This window comes from Apaloderma vittatum, unplaced genomic scaffold, assembly GCF_000703405.1.
Source record: "Apaloderma vittatum isolate BGI_N311 unplaced genomic scaffold, ASM70340v1 scaffold7779, whole genome shotgun sequence".
NCBI classification, from domain to species: Eukaryota; Metazoa; Chordata; class Aves; order Trogoniformes; family Trogonidae; genus Apaloderma; species Apaloderma vittatum.
This window is the reverse complement of record NW_009734613.1, coordinates 40,652-53,305: the sequence shown is the minus strand read 5'-3', so window position 1 is coordinate 53,305 and position 12,654 is coordinate 40,652. Positions and strand designations below refer to the sequence as shown.

Here is a 12,654-nt window from a genome sequence, read left to right as displayed (position 1 = left end):
GAGCGTGCAGAGCAAAGAAGGTAAAAATGCATATTTTAGAGCTAAAAAAGACAAAAGAGCAGAAAGAAAGGGATGAGAATGAATATAAAATAATACAAGATACGAAAGAAAGGACTCCTCAGATTTTTCTCTGTGCAACTCCAAAGAGGTGCTAATTTCTGGGAAATAAAATCCAATGCCAAAACAGCTCCCATATGGGAACTGAATAGTCTGAAAAGTTCACTCATCAGGTGAGAAAGGATTAGACATTTTTGTCCATAAGAAGCAGGGAGAAAGCTCAGTGTTCTGTGGAAAACAAGAAAGGATTAAGGCCATAAAATTATCATGGTGAGATTCTTATAGGTTAGATGAAAGTTCAGGGGAACACTTCCACTTTCAGACCATTTGCGCATTCTGTCAGTAGAGTGGCTCGTAAGACAAAAATACATAAGGGAATAAGCACAGGGATGGATCAGAAAGTAACCATCAGACCTGAAAAGGTTGTGTTGGATTGTAAGCAGACTAAAGGAATTTTTGCTCCTACACCTGGTGACACAAGTTTATTAAGAAAATATGACGTAAGATGAACAAGGTGGAACTGCATCTTAAAAATAAAGCAAAGGTACAGGCTGGTGAACTACAATGGAATAAGTCAAGAAATTATGTCTACTAACAGGTGAGGATAGAATATCTCTCAAAGGAAAGAAATATAAAAGTAATACAGACTTCTCTAAGAAATAGTTTTGCAGGGTTATACTAAAAGGTATGTAAAAATAAAGTCAGTTGCTACATATCTGCTACTGAAATCTAAGATCGATAAAAATAAATATATGGAGACAAATATGATGGAGAAACTTATTAAACAAAAAAATTGTAAACAAAGCTTCGGCATCTTGTACAGGTATGAGAATTTCATGTGGGTTTTCAGATGGAAAATAAAGATTAAGAAGATACAAAACTGCAATGACTTGCTGGTGAGACGGTAGTTAAGAGATACATTTTATTAGCCAAGTTTACTACGCTGTGTAAACAATAAAAACAATTCAAGGAAGAACAGCATCTCGCAAAGGATTTTTCAGTCCTGTAATTAAAACTTAAGTAGACAAGCTCCCAAAAACATTATGGGAAAATTCTGAAAGCAAGAGGTAAATTGGATCTCATTCAAACAAGTGAAAAAGCAAAAATGTCAAGATATATAAGGCACTTTTTTCAGGGCACACAGATCCCTATTTAGAAAGCTAGAGAAAATACAGAGAGAACAACAATCCCAGTCACTAGGGACAGTAGGTAATTAGTACGGAGAAGAGAAGAGATGCTTCAGGAGAATTTTATAAGTGATGCTAGCCCCCAGACTACTGATAAAGTGTTATAGTCTCTAGATAAATCCAAAAAGCAAAATTTAATTAGAAAATACAAGGATACTCCCAAGCCTTCAGGGGAGAAGGCAAAAAAACCCTAAGGAAGAAGATTAAATGTAGGAACCTCATATGTTTATTAGCTGTTCAAATATAAACACAGACACCTTCCCCATATTCTAAGAGGAATTTTAATTCTCATATTACTGGATTGAATTTATTGTGACTGAGAGTTGCATTGCCAAACAAGGAGAGAGGATTCATAAACTGATCATTGCATAAATTCTTCCATACTTTCGCCAAATGCCTTTTTTTTGGTACACTGGGGATTGTTAGGGATGTTCATCCAGATTAATTGAAATTTATTGTGAGAAATGTCATCTAAAATGTGTTAAAATCAACAGTCACAAAAATTTTATCTCAGTGTCTGATTTCAAAAATCAGTTAAGATCTGCATTTGTGCTTTATCTAAAAGAGCTTCTATATGAGTGAGCAGATTTACATTTAAAAAGAGGTACAATGAAGGGTAACCACCACTGCATCCACAGTTTGTTCCTGACATGGGACATTCTGGAACACAGTTCAAGGAGTATCCAGAGTTGAAGGGTAAAAAGGGCAGATAACATCTGTACCATAGGTAGGTCACGTGCATTATTCTGTGCTTCTTTTTGTGCAAAATTTGTCTCCTCCTTAAAACCAACATCATTTCAAACATGTAGATTTGCTGCTTCCATCTCTCGATATCAAAAGACTACTGATAAACTTGAAGTATTACATGACCACCTCTCTATGAAAATGAAGCATTATAAATTTAAATGTGTTAAAAATCAATGAGATACTTAAATAAAAAATACAAGAATCTGTTTAAAGCTAATTATGTTAAAGATCAGTCTAAATTAACAAAAGTCTCACAACTATGGAGAAATAATAGATTTCCTGGACAGAATAACTAAAATAAAAAATAGCTCAGTCTCTTAGCTTAGGTGCCTATCCATTGGCTTACCTACACAGAGAAATGCAGATGTCTGAATAACGTAACGCTCATACATTTACAAAGTGTTCCCTGCCAGCTTCGTCTTTTACAATGTAAGAGTCTCAGAATGCAAGAATATTACAAAGGACTTCAAAGACTGGAAGACCTTCTGCCTCCAAATACTCATCACACATGTTAAAAGTATGGGCTTCCTCCTTAAGGCCTAAAAAATGCATAACTTCACTCGGATCAAGACAGAGATTTTTTAGTTAGGTCACCTTTCGGGGGACAAAGAGATGAAAACTTACCAATGCACTTCTGAAAGTAATGCCCGAGTGAAAGTTTTCCATTCCCAGTATCTTCAAATCGGAATTTTATAATCAAAATACAGGAAGATTTCCGCAGATTTAACCTTCTAAATAACTGACAAATAAGGACTCAAGAAAACAGGGACTCCCTTTCTAAATATACACATTTTAATAAAAGCAGAGACGGACGGGAAGACTAAGCAAATGACAAATGGGAGAGATATCCTTGGGGGATAAGAGAGCTCTGAGCAATATGTATAAATACAACACAGATGGTACCTGTCTCCAGCTAGGATTCAGCATATTTTATCCAAGAATGCTGCTGGAGAGACCACGGGACAAAATCTTCTTTCACATATGTCATTGGGCGTAGGTCCAAATTCTCACTGGAACTAACCAGAAGAATAACAACTGTGATGGATGGTAATATCCTATTAGACTCGCTTGTTTGATTCCTGAATGATCCCTTTAAGGACACTCAAGAGGTGAAGAAGAAAAATTACTGTACTTTTGATGGCAGCAATTAGACTCTAGATATGCTTACACATAGAAGGATTAACTTCCTCATCTTCTCTCCATCACTGAAAAATGGTACAATAAAATATGAGATGCCCTAGTGAGGAACAGAAGTATTCTATCAGCTCAGTTTGTGAGAAAAGATGCCAGAAAAGATGTCAGTCCTTATTTATTCGAAAAACAAAAATTGATCAGCTAGTAAATGAGACACACTGAATATTTCTGGATAGGGAGGAATAATAGGGAAGGCTTTCCCTCTTTCTTTTTGGATGGAACTATGCTGACAGCAGATGGGGTTCTCATTTTCTAAGGACTACTGCAAATCTGCACTGCTGCCTTGAAAGGGCATTAATAATTTATATCTTGTACAAGTGCTCTGCACATTTGGTTCAACAATTGCCTATATGAATTTTTATTTTTTTAAAAAGAAAGGGTTAGAACTGTAAAAATTAGGAAGAGGTATCCCAGTGTTTTCTTTTGGCTGAGGGGAGGGCTTGCAACTTCTAAGTTGACTCAAACTTTGAACAAGGGAAAAACCTGCAGGTTATCACACACTGGATATATAGCAGCAGTTCTATTACAAATTACGTTGGTGTAAGGGTTTCAGATGCATTCCTTTAATCTTCTTATAAAGAAGTGCGAACGAAGTCAGTTAAAGCCTGCTGCTCACCAACTTGCTGTATAGACCACAGAAGCGGTTGGAAGGATGAAGACAGTCAAGAAATGATACACACCTCTTATCAACTGCACCTTCCTTTCTTTGAAAGTCATGTGCACCGCACACTCGTGCAGATCAACAGGGTGAGGAGGAGTTGTGCTGAGAGAGCAAGGTAGTGTCAGATGTTCGGCAGAGGTGAAGCAGCAATTATGCTTGGACTCTACAGGAGAGATTAAAATGGTCCCGGTTTTCTATAATCTTAGCCTGTGCAGGATGCTAGGACACACTGGGTGTCCAGGAAACATTTGCTTTGCCTTTGTAAGTAAATAAATCTAAGATACAATATTGTGTTCTTATTATCTTAGATCCTTGCTCAAAAACATATTCTGCAAGAGCGTTACATAGAGTAAATAAAACAGCCCAAGATGAATTATTCATCACGCATCTGTACCTACTCACTATTCTTCTGAAAGAAATGTAACTCGCTTGCAAAAACTGTCTGTCTGCTCAGAAGTTGTGACAATATTATTTTTGTTTCCCCTTCAAATCACAAGAACGATTTTGCATCAATCTGAAACAGAGGCTAAAGCCATATCTGGAACGGTGTGTGACATCTTTTTTTGTATTCTAAACTAGGACTAAAACCACAGACAAATGTATCCAGCTAGCAAAGGGCTGGGCTATCCGACAGACGAGAGTGGAAGAAAACTCCACTCCAAGCAAAATTTACCTCCTTCATCCTTTGAAACACTCCCACACCAGTAACCTACAGAACTGGCAGTTCACTCCAGGGGGCTGTAGCTCCAGGCAGTTCTTCAGGACCCCAAGCCCTCCTGCTCCCTCTGATGCCGAGTGACACCTCCTTATGTAACCATGAGGACACCAGCCAGGTGAAGCCTACTAACGATTGCAGGTTACCTATTATTGGTTGGGGTTTTTTCCCTCCGTTTCTCTAACTCTATCTACTCGGGTCAGACCTTTCAGAATGACCCCACACACGTACCTTCCTTCAGTCGATGCATCCCAAGTTCCATGGTGATTTGGATGCAGTAGACCTCCCGGGTTTGGATGCCACCTCCACAAAGGCTGGCATGCTTGTGGTGGCGAGGATCCTGCTGGTCAAGGAGAAGAGACACTTGGCAAGTTTTCCATTCAGAAGTCCTCCAGGCAAACCTGTGGGAACAAAAGAGAGCAAGTTCAATGAGAGGATTTGAAAAGCTATGGGTGAGGGAGCGGTACTTTATTAGATGACAACATACAATTGGTTTAATCTTTGCAGCAGCACTTCGCTGTCCCAAACAGGGAATGTTTTGAAACATTCTGAATGTTAAATTTACAAAGGTTAAGTATTTGCTATTTGTCTGGAGCGCCTGAGCAAAACTTTTCGCATAGCACTAATCTCGAAAGCATTCTGAAACACTAAATCATCCTGACAACATCTTTGAGCAGTGTGCAAAAAAGAAACGAAGATTAAGAGGTTCGATTAAGTGCAAAAACTAGTTTTCAAACATGTGGCTCAAACCACTAAAGCACCTCTCTCTGCCAAGAGCTGAACAAGTCACTCTAAAGTGCACTCTAATAGCTAAAATCCTACATACATCAGCTGGCCTCCAAGTACTGGGCAGCTTTTCTATAGGTGACAGCTTTATAAACGCCTAGGGTACGACCAATTTCTTCAAGGGATTGGCTAAAGTAACTCACGTTGTCTCATTTCACTTTCCAGAAGTTGTGATACACAACAGAGGCTACATAAAAGCACTTCCATTCCATATTCCATTCACACCTAAAGGGCATTAGTGGTTTGCAAAGAAGAATAAAGTTCTTGGGCACAGATATGTGAATGCTGTGCAGACAGTCATCCCTGCTACGTACGAGCTCTAATGCTAGGAAGAACTTAATAAAACTATAGGGAAAAGAGTGTTGTGTTTCAGTGGAAAGCCAAAGTTACTTCCCCATCATGTTCGAAAACGCGGAGCGTAATTCTAACACAACAGTTTTCACAGGCATAATTCATTTGGACACAGAGGTCACAGTATCAGAGGAGTAAAGAAGAACCTGAAGTCCCTCTTCGCTCCCTGAATGCAAATCTTGGGCAATATTGTTTTTATAACCAATCTGCTCACACTTCCGTTGCTTTATTCCTTTGCTCCTCTAAATTGCATTGTTTACTTTTCCCATGCAATTTCTGGGTTTTGTTTAATGTAAATTAAGTAGAATAATTTCCTCCTTTTATCCTCAGGACAAATGTCCTCTCCTCTTATAGCAGATCCACAATTGTTAAAACTACGTATGTTTGTTAACCTGCTGACTGACCTCTGTAAACTCAAGCTTCTGCAGAAAAAGCCTTCCATGTTGTAATTCTGTGCATTCTTCACGGTGAGTATCTGTTCCTGACTACAGCAATGGCAAGGAAACACGCATCTCAAAATTACATGAAAAAGAAATATACTCATTTGCCTCAGCATACATCAATGTTCTTTTAACTTCTTATGTTGCAAATACGAGTATAACAATGATTTCTAGCCACAAAGCACTTATGAATTTTGTAACTTACTCATGGAAAATGTTCATGAATACTGCCAATTACTTTTAATTTACAGGTACTTTTCAGACAAGCTGTCATGCTCTCTTAAATAATATCCAGTATCGTGCAAATCTGGGTACAGTCATATATTTATTACCAGCAGAGAAAAAATGCACTTTTTATGTGAAATACTTGAACTCCCACAACATATAAAGCGTAGCCATGAATTTTGTCTTTCTGAGAATCCTAATCACATTTCTTCAGCCCACAGTGTTAAACTCAACCCTTCTCTTATCACAGAGGCTCTTCATCAAATACTAGGTGAAGAGGAGTCCTCCTCCACACCACTTCAGAACATTGTGCTCTTAAGGTTTGCACTTTTACAACTAGAAGTTTAAATATAGAACACACACATCTTTCCACAGCCATGGAAATAGTTGGCTTGGGAAGTATTTCTTAAAACTAAAGAAAAAAATGATCAATATCTAGCTTAGGTAGTCAGCTGTGAACTCTGGATCCTAAAGACTCATTTCCAGAGGTGTGAGCACCTGCTTCTGCTATTTAACGTGAGCTGTGGGAGTTAATACCTACGAAAATTAGGCCATCGGTGATTAAAATTATGCAAAATAACTAAATCTGAGCTCAGAGATAATTAAACTTCATGAGACTCTGAATCTAGGGGAAAAGAAAAAAATTTTAAAAAATAATGCCATTAAATATTTTCACAGAGTAACTGGATACTGTGCTACACTGCGGAGCAGTCTTTAATGAACAGCCATCGGGTGCTCCAGCCAGTGCCAGCTCTGCTGCGAGCAGCATAAAGCCTCAGCCCCATCACCCTGTCCTGTTTTTCCCCAGCTGGACATACCCTCAGCTGCCCACAGTTTTCCACTAACAAATCCTGACACATTTTCACAGCCATTAACAAGCCCACTACAGCAGGAACATATCCAAGGGATTGCCATCCCACTGAGCAGGAAACCTAACACAAGACCTTTCCAGACAGATGCAGCGACCTCGGACAGATTTGTGGCAGGCTTTTTGCAGAGTTTTACGCTGATTCTTGGTATTAGTTTGTCCATCTATGAGCTACACTAAAGACAAAGGGAATTAACACTACTTAACAAAGAGAAACTGCAAATTCTCTATTGATATTGAATCAGAAGTGTGTTAATGGTCATTAGCAAAAAAAAAATGGAGACTGGCTGGCAAATATCTAGGGGGTTTTGTAACTTTGGCAACCTAAAGCCAGTACTTGTAAATTATTAGGAATAGTCACAGTCGGTTTACCACAAGAGTGTAACTTCTTCAGCTGAACAATGATGATCAAAAGCCACCAATGCCATTATGAACATTTTGTTGTTAGAGCAGACTGTACAAGAAATGCAGAGACTCCACCTCAAATACTGCGTCCAGTTCTGGTGTGCCCACCATAAGAGGGACATAGATTTGTTGGAATGAGTTCAGAGGAGGCCACAAAGATGATCCAGGGGCTGGAGCAGCTCTGCTATGAGGATAGACTAAAGGAGCTGGGATTGCTCAGTCTTGAAAAAAGGAGACTCCAGAGGGACCTTATCACTGCCTTCCAATACCTGAAGGGAACCTACAGGAAGGCTGGGGAGGGACTTTTTAAAAGAGTGTCCAGCAATAGGACATGCAGAAATGGATTTAATTTATAGGAGAACAGGTTTAGATTGGATCTTAGGAAAAAATTCTTCAGAACGAGGGTGGCAAGGCTCTGGAATAAATTATCCAGAGAAGTTGTGGCTGCCCCCTCCCTGGAGGTATTCAAGGCCAGGTTGGATGAGACCTGTTTTAGTGAATAGCAGCCCTGCCCATGGCAGGGAGGTTGGATTAGATGGTCTCTAAGCTCCCTTCCAACCTAGGCCATTCTGTGACTCTATGAAATGCGCTGTACCAGCACTAAGCTAAGGGCCCAATACCAACCAGCCATCCCACTGACCACCCCCAGAGGGTGACGAGTTTGATAACTCAGAAAGCAGATGGGACATTATACATTTAGATCAAAGTCAGTCAACTCCAATGTACTCTTGTGATCCCTATATGCCAAAGCCTGCCAGTGACAACAATTTCAGATGCCAGTCAATTTAACATCTCATTTTAACTCTACTAGTATCTAGTCAGACTAGAAGCAAACTCAGTATAGTTGCAGTCCTAGCTGTGACCGACGTTTACCTACAGATCTTTTACTATAGTGAAAAAAATCTCAGCTTTTTGCTTCCCAATAGGTTCATTCCAGTTTTTCCTAGTATCGTTTGAGTTACATGAGGTCCAGCTACTTCTGAGACTGACAGCCTCCACCCTCAATGGTTAGAGGACTAGCAAGATAATATCCCACATGGGAACCTCCAGAATTCAGGGACAATTTTATTAGTCTGCTTTAGAAAACGGGCAAGCAAAGTCTGCTTGTTCAGAAACAATAAAGTGGGTGCTTATCTAGGAGGGAACTCGGCTGACAAAGCTGAACAGCTTTTTGCATCATTAGTGGTGCTCTAAACTTCCCTGCTAAGCAGTCCACTGCGGAAGCAGAAGAGCAGGTCCACCAGGTTTTGGTTGCTATCCAGACAAAGAATGTTCTTGCAAAGTACACCCAGCCGCAGCCACAGGAGAAGGGTCTAGCGTGGAGCTGGGGAAACAAAGCTTCACCATGGGTGGTTCCTGATCCAAGATGAGGCAACAAAGCTGCCCCACTGAGTGGAGGACCCTGCTGCATGCCCGACACCAGTGAAGGTCAAAGGGCTACCACTCCGAAAGCATATCTCCAGCAGCCTACCAGCACCATTGACCGCATTTCCTTTCAAGGCTTTCCTACTTCACACTAACACCTTATCTTTAATTGGAGCACAGGAGAAGCCTCATTTACAAAGTGATACCATCACACCTGTATCTCAGCAGCAACCTCAAGTCTTTCAAAAACTTCAAGTCTTAAAACTTCCCCGTCATCCATCATTTAACTTCTGAAAAGCGTTTTACTTCCAACTAAGCTAGGAGGAGGTTTTTTTCTGTGTCTCAGTCTTGTAACATAGCAACCACAACCAAAATGAGAGAATTAAAGACATAATCATAACTCTGGAAAATCTATCTATTCCCAGTGAACATGAAAGCTACCCATCAGGGATAAAAATGATACAATACATTGGTTTAAAACTGATGACTCCATGACAGTTACGCAACCAACAAATGTCCAACATCTTTCCAATTTATACTAAGGTCTTGGTCTCTTTAGTCTATAGGACTTATGCTCTTAGCGCTTACACAAGTTTTATACCTGTATATATCCATTCACTTTAATTGAACTATCCCAAATTTATATCACAATAAAAGAAAGTAGAATCACCTCCTATTTATTTAAGCTTTTAAGTGCTTAATCTAATCCCTTCAGAACAAATAACCAAAAGAAAGCACAAAGCTCTGGAGTCCTACAAGCAGTTAAAGTGTTTTATTTTCTTGCATTTAGACTATTGATTAAAGAAGTTATTGTAAACTTCAGCCATAAAATTAGAAGGTCTTCCCATTAAATTGGAAATCTACACTAATTACCATATACCGGTGACAGGACCTTTAACTTCCAGCCCTGCCATGGACATAGAGGTAATACTTAACAGAGCAGTTTTGAAGCTGAAGGTATTTTTTTCCCCTCTGGATCCTTTCAGGAGGCTGGAATATAACTTCTCCCATCTCCCCCTGCCGAGTACAGCTCTGCAAGCGCTACCTCTTGAACTGCTGCTTTTCTGCGTTGGTGGATGTAGTCCACAATATGTACCTTCACTGAGTCACGAAGCACTCTCGATCCCTGCATTAAAAAACAGCCTCTAGAGAATCCCCTTTCTTTTCCTGCTCAGAGACTTGCTCTCTTTCTGGTCTATGTTCTCACCCATTTTCTCTGCTGTGCCTGGAGCACGCTTTAGAAAAGTCTTGCCCAAACAATAAATCTAAAGGAAAGGCTACTTGTCTTAAAGTCAACCAAAAAATAGCAAAGAGCAGATTTCCAGGAGCTGGGAAAGTAAATCGGACTCTCAATTTAAAAGATTTTAAGGCTAATCTGATTAGGCAAACACAAATCAGAAAGAAAGAATGAGCAGCTTGTGGTAAGACCAGACAAACGAAGGAGAGAGCCTTTTATTTCTGCTACTGAATCTCCTTAAATTCATCATCTTCTTGTAAGGGGAAAAAAAGAAAAGATAATTGTTTGGTAAGCCTCAGCAAAGCCACAGATGAGGTGGCATATATTTAAGGGGGGAAGCGGGGAAATCATAATCTTTCTCAGTATTATACTGCAAAGAGAATAAGCTCACATAAGGAGCATAGGAGCATCAAAGACTTCTTATATTATTTCACAGGGATTAACACTACATTCCTCCATGGCTGAAAGCTACTGCTTTCCAATCTGAAGTACTTCCAGTATCTCAGCCACCAATTCCCAAAGACCAAGACCAAATCATCAGGCTGTAAAGCACAACACGGACCAATAATATCCTTTACCAGAACATACTTTAAAATGTTTGACTTCCACTCATTAATACAAAATTCCATCTCCCACAGCCTTACATCTGGTAGACCCACAAAAACACTATAGCTTTGCTCATTTCTGCAGTATTGAATGGCCAAATCCAAGTCTACTAACCTGGCACTACTGTAAAATTCTCCTCCGAGTGAGAAAGTCGTAGCCTATCACCTGCATTTTGAGATACTACATCCCTAGAAACAACAATTAACTAAATACTGGAGATTGATTAATTTTGCGGTATTTTTAGTTGTGTCTCTCTTAACCTATAAGTCTAATGTTATTTTTCTGAGCTAGCTCATTAGTCAGTTTATCCTAGCTCACGCAGATGCTTTGCTGGAGGTGTTGGCTGACAGACTGAAGGTGTGCAGGTCTTGCAGGATGGGGAAGGTTTAACAGTCCGTAAGCTCATGAAAACCCAGGCATAGCAACAATATACTAAAAGAACAATTGTAGCAAGAGTGGCACCTCCAGAAAATTATCAGTGTTATGCCCCTTCTCACTTTTGGGGCCCTCCTGGCCCTACAGAAAGCCCCTACAATCGTTTGCACTTTAATACAGTGCAGCGTCAAAAAGCAGAAGTGAGAAACTCAGGTCAGACACAAGTCTGTTAGCTCCCTGATTAACTACCAGCCGGTCTACCCCAATCAGGTGTCACCTGCACCCACGCTCCTGTACAAAATCAGCAAGACAATGTGTTAATCTATTGTCTGAAATCGAGGCGCATTTGGGCAGGAGCAAAAATCACTCTCTAAGAGCCTTTTCACAGGATGTAATCAAGCAACAGAATATTTTTTTTTTTTATACTTCCTTTCTCCTGCTAGCAAGATGCATAAAAACGATCAGCATTTGATTTTGAATGAACACAACGATACAGAGATACTTTTACAGCTTACACCTTCCCAAGAAACGTATCTTGCAAACCTTTATCAAAGGTTTTGGTGGTATCTGGTAAAGACCCAGAAACTCACAGCTTAAGCTCCTACTAAACACACTCATTCACAGACAGGGAGATTTGTCTGCATGCATGTAAAATTTTATCAATCTTGAAGCGTTTTACAGTCAATCTTAGAATGTGTCACATGGAAAATTAAGCAATATTTATTTTTTTTGCAAAGCAAACTAGCAATTCCCCGTACTAGCCTGGCCAAGCATAACAGCATGGATTTGCAGACATGGAAGGAGAGATCCTTACCTCCTGCCAGAACAAGATTGCCATAAACCAAGCAGGCACTCAGGGACCTTTCAAGAAGTACTCAGAGGGAAGCTGAGTAAAGCCCAAGCCATTACCTCTGACCCATTTTCCTCAAGGAGGACTGGGATTTTTTTTATGAGGAGGTGAAGGGGAATTGTTAAATCTTACATAAAAATTACAATTTCAAAGCCAATAAAAGCACAGCCATGGAGACCTGCCCAATCTCTATGTATCTGAGGAAAATCGCCAAAACAGCCATCAGCATGAAAGAACCTTCAGAGAACAACAGTATCTGCTCTCAATTCTTAATGCATGAAAATATAAACTGTATTTGGTGCAATTTTGTTTCTATGTACACTTGTTATTATTGCAATAGCAATAATGATAATAGCAACAATTATGAGAAGAACACTAACAATAAATAACACTGCTAATCACAGTTAACAATGATCAAATCAATGATCTTCCAAACACAGAGACAGAGCATGACATGTGACGCTCCCCATGCCCAAACACTGGGCAAGGAAGATTTGCTTTGCACAAAGCAGTCACTAAACAGGAGCTTTTCGACATCCAAAACCCAGGCCAGGAGCAGTTGCTATACCTGGGGCAAGGCTGTAG

At 39.8% G+C, this 12,654-nt stretch overlaps 1 protein-coding gene across 1 annotated transcript in view; it reads right to left on the bottom strand.

Moving 5' to 3' along the window:
• The window catches only part of LOC104279156 (thrombospondin type-1 domain-containing protein 7B-like), a gene marked incomplete at both ends in the record, with an annotated part of 128,780 nt that overhangs the window by 106,483 nt on the left and 9,643 nt on the right, over positions 1-12,654 (bottom strand). Inside the window, 2 exon segments of the mRNA XM_009876345.1 lie at positions 4,793-4,962; positions 12,638-12,654. The exon segment at positions 12,638-12,654 is cut by the window's right edge and continues 19 nt beyond it. Coding sequence (XP_009874647.1) covers positions 4,793-4,962; positions 12,638-12,654 — 187 coding nt within the window.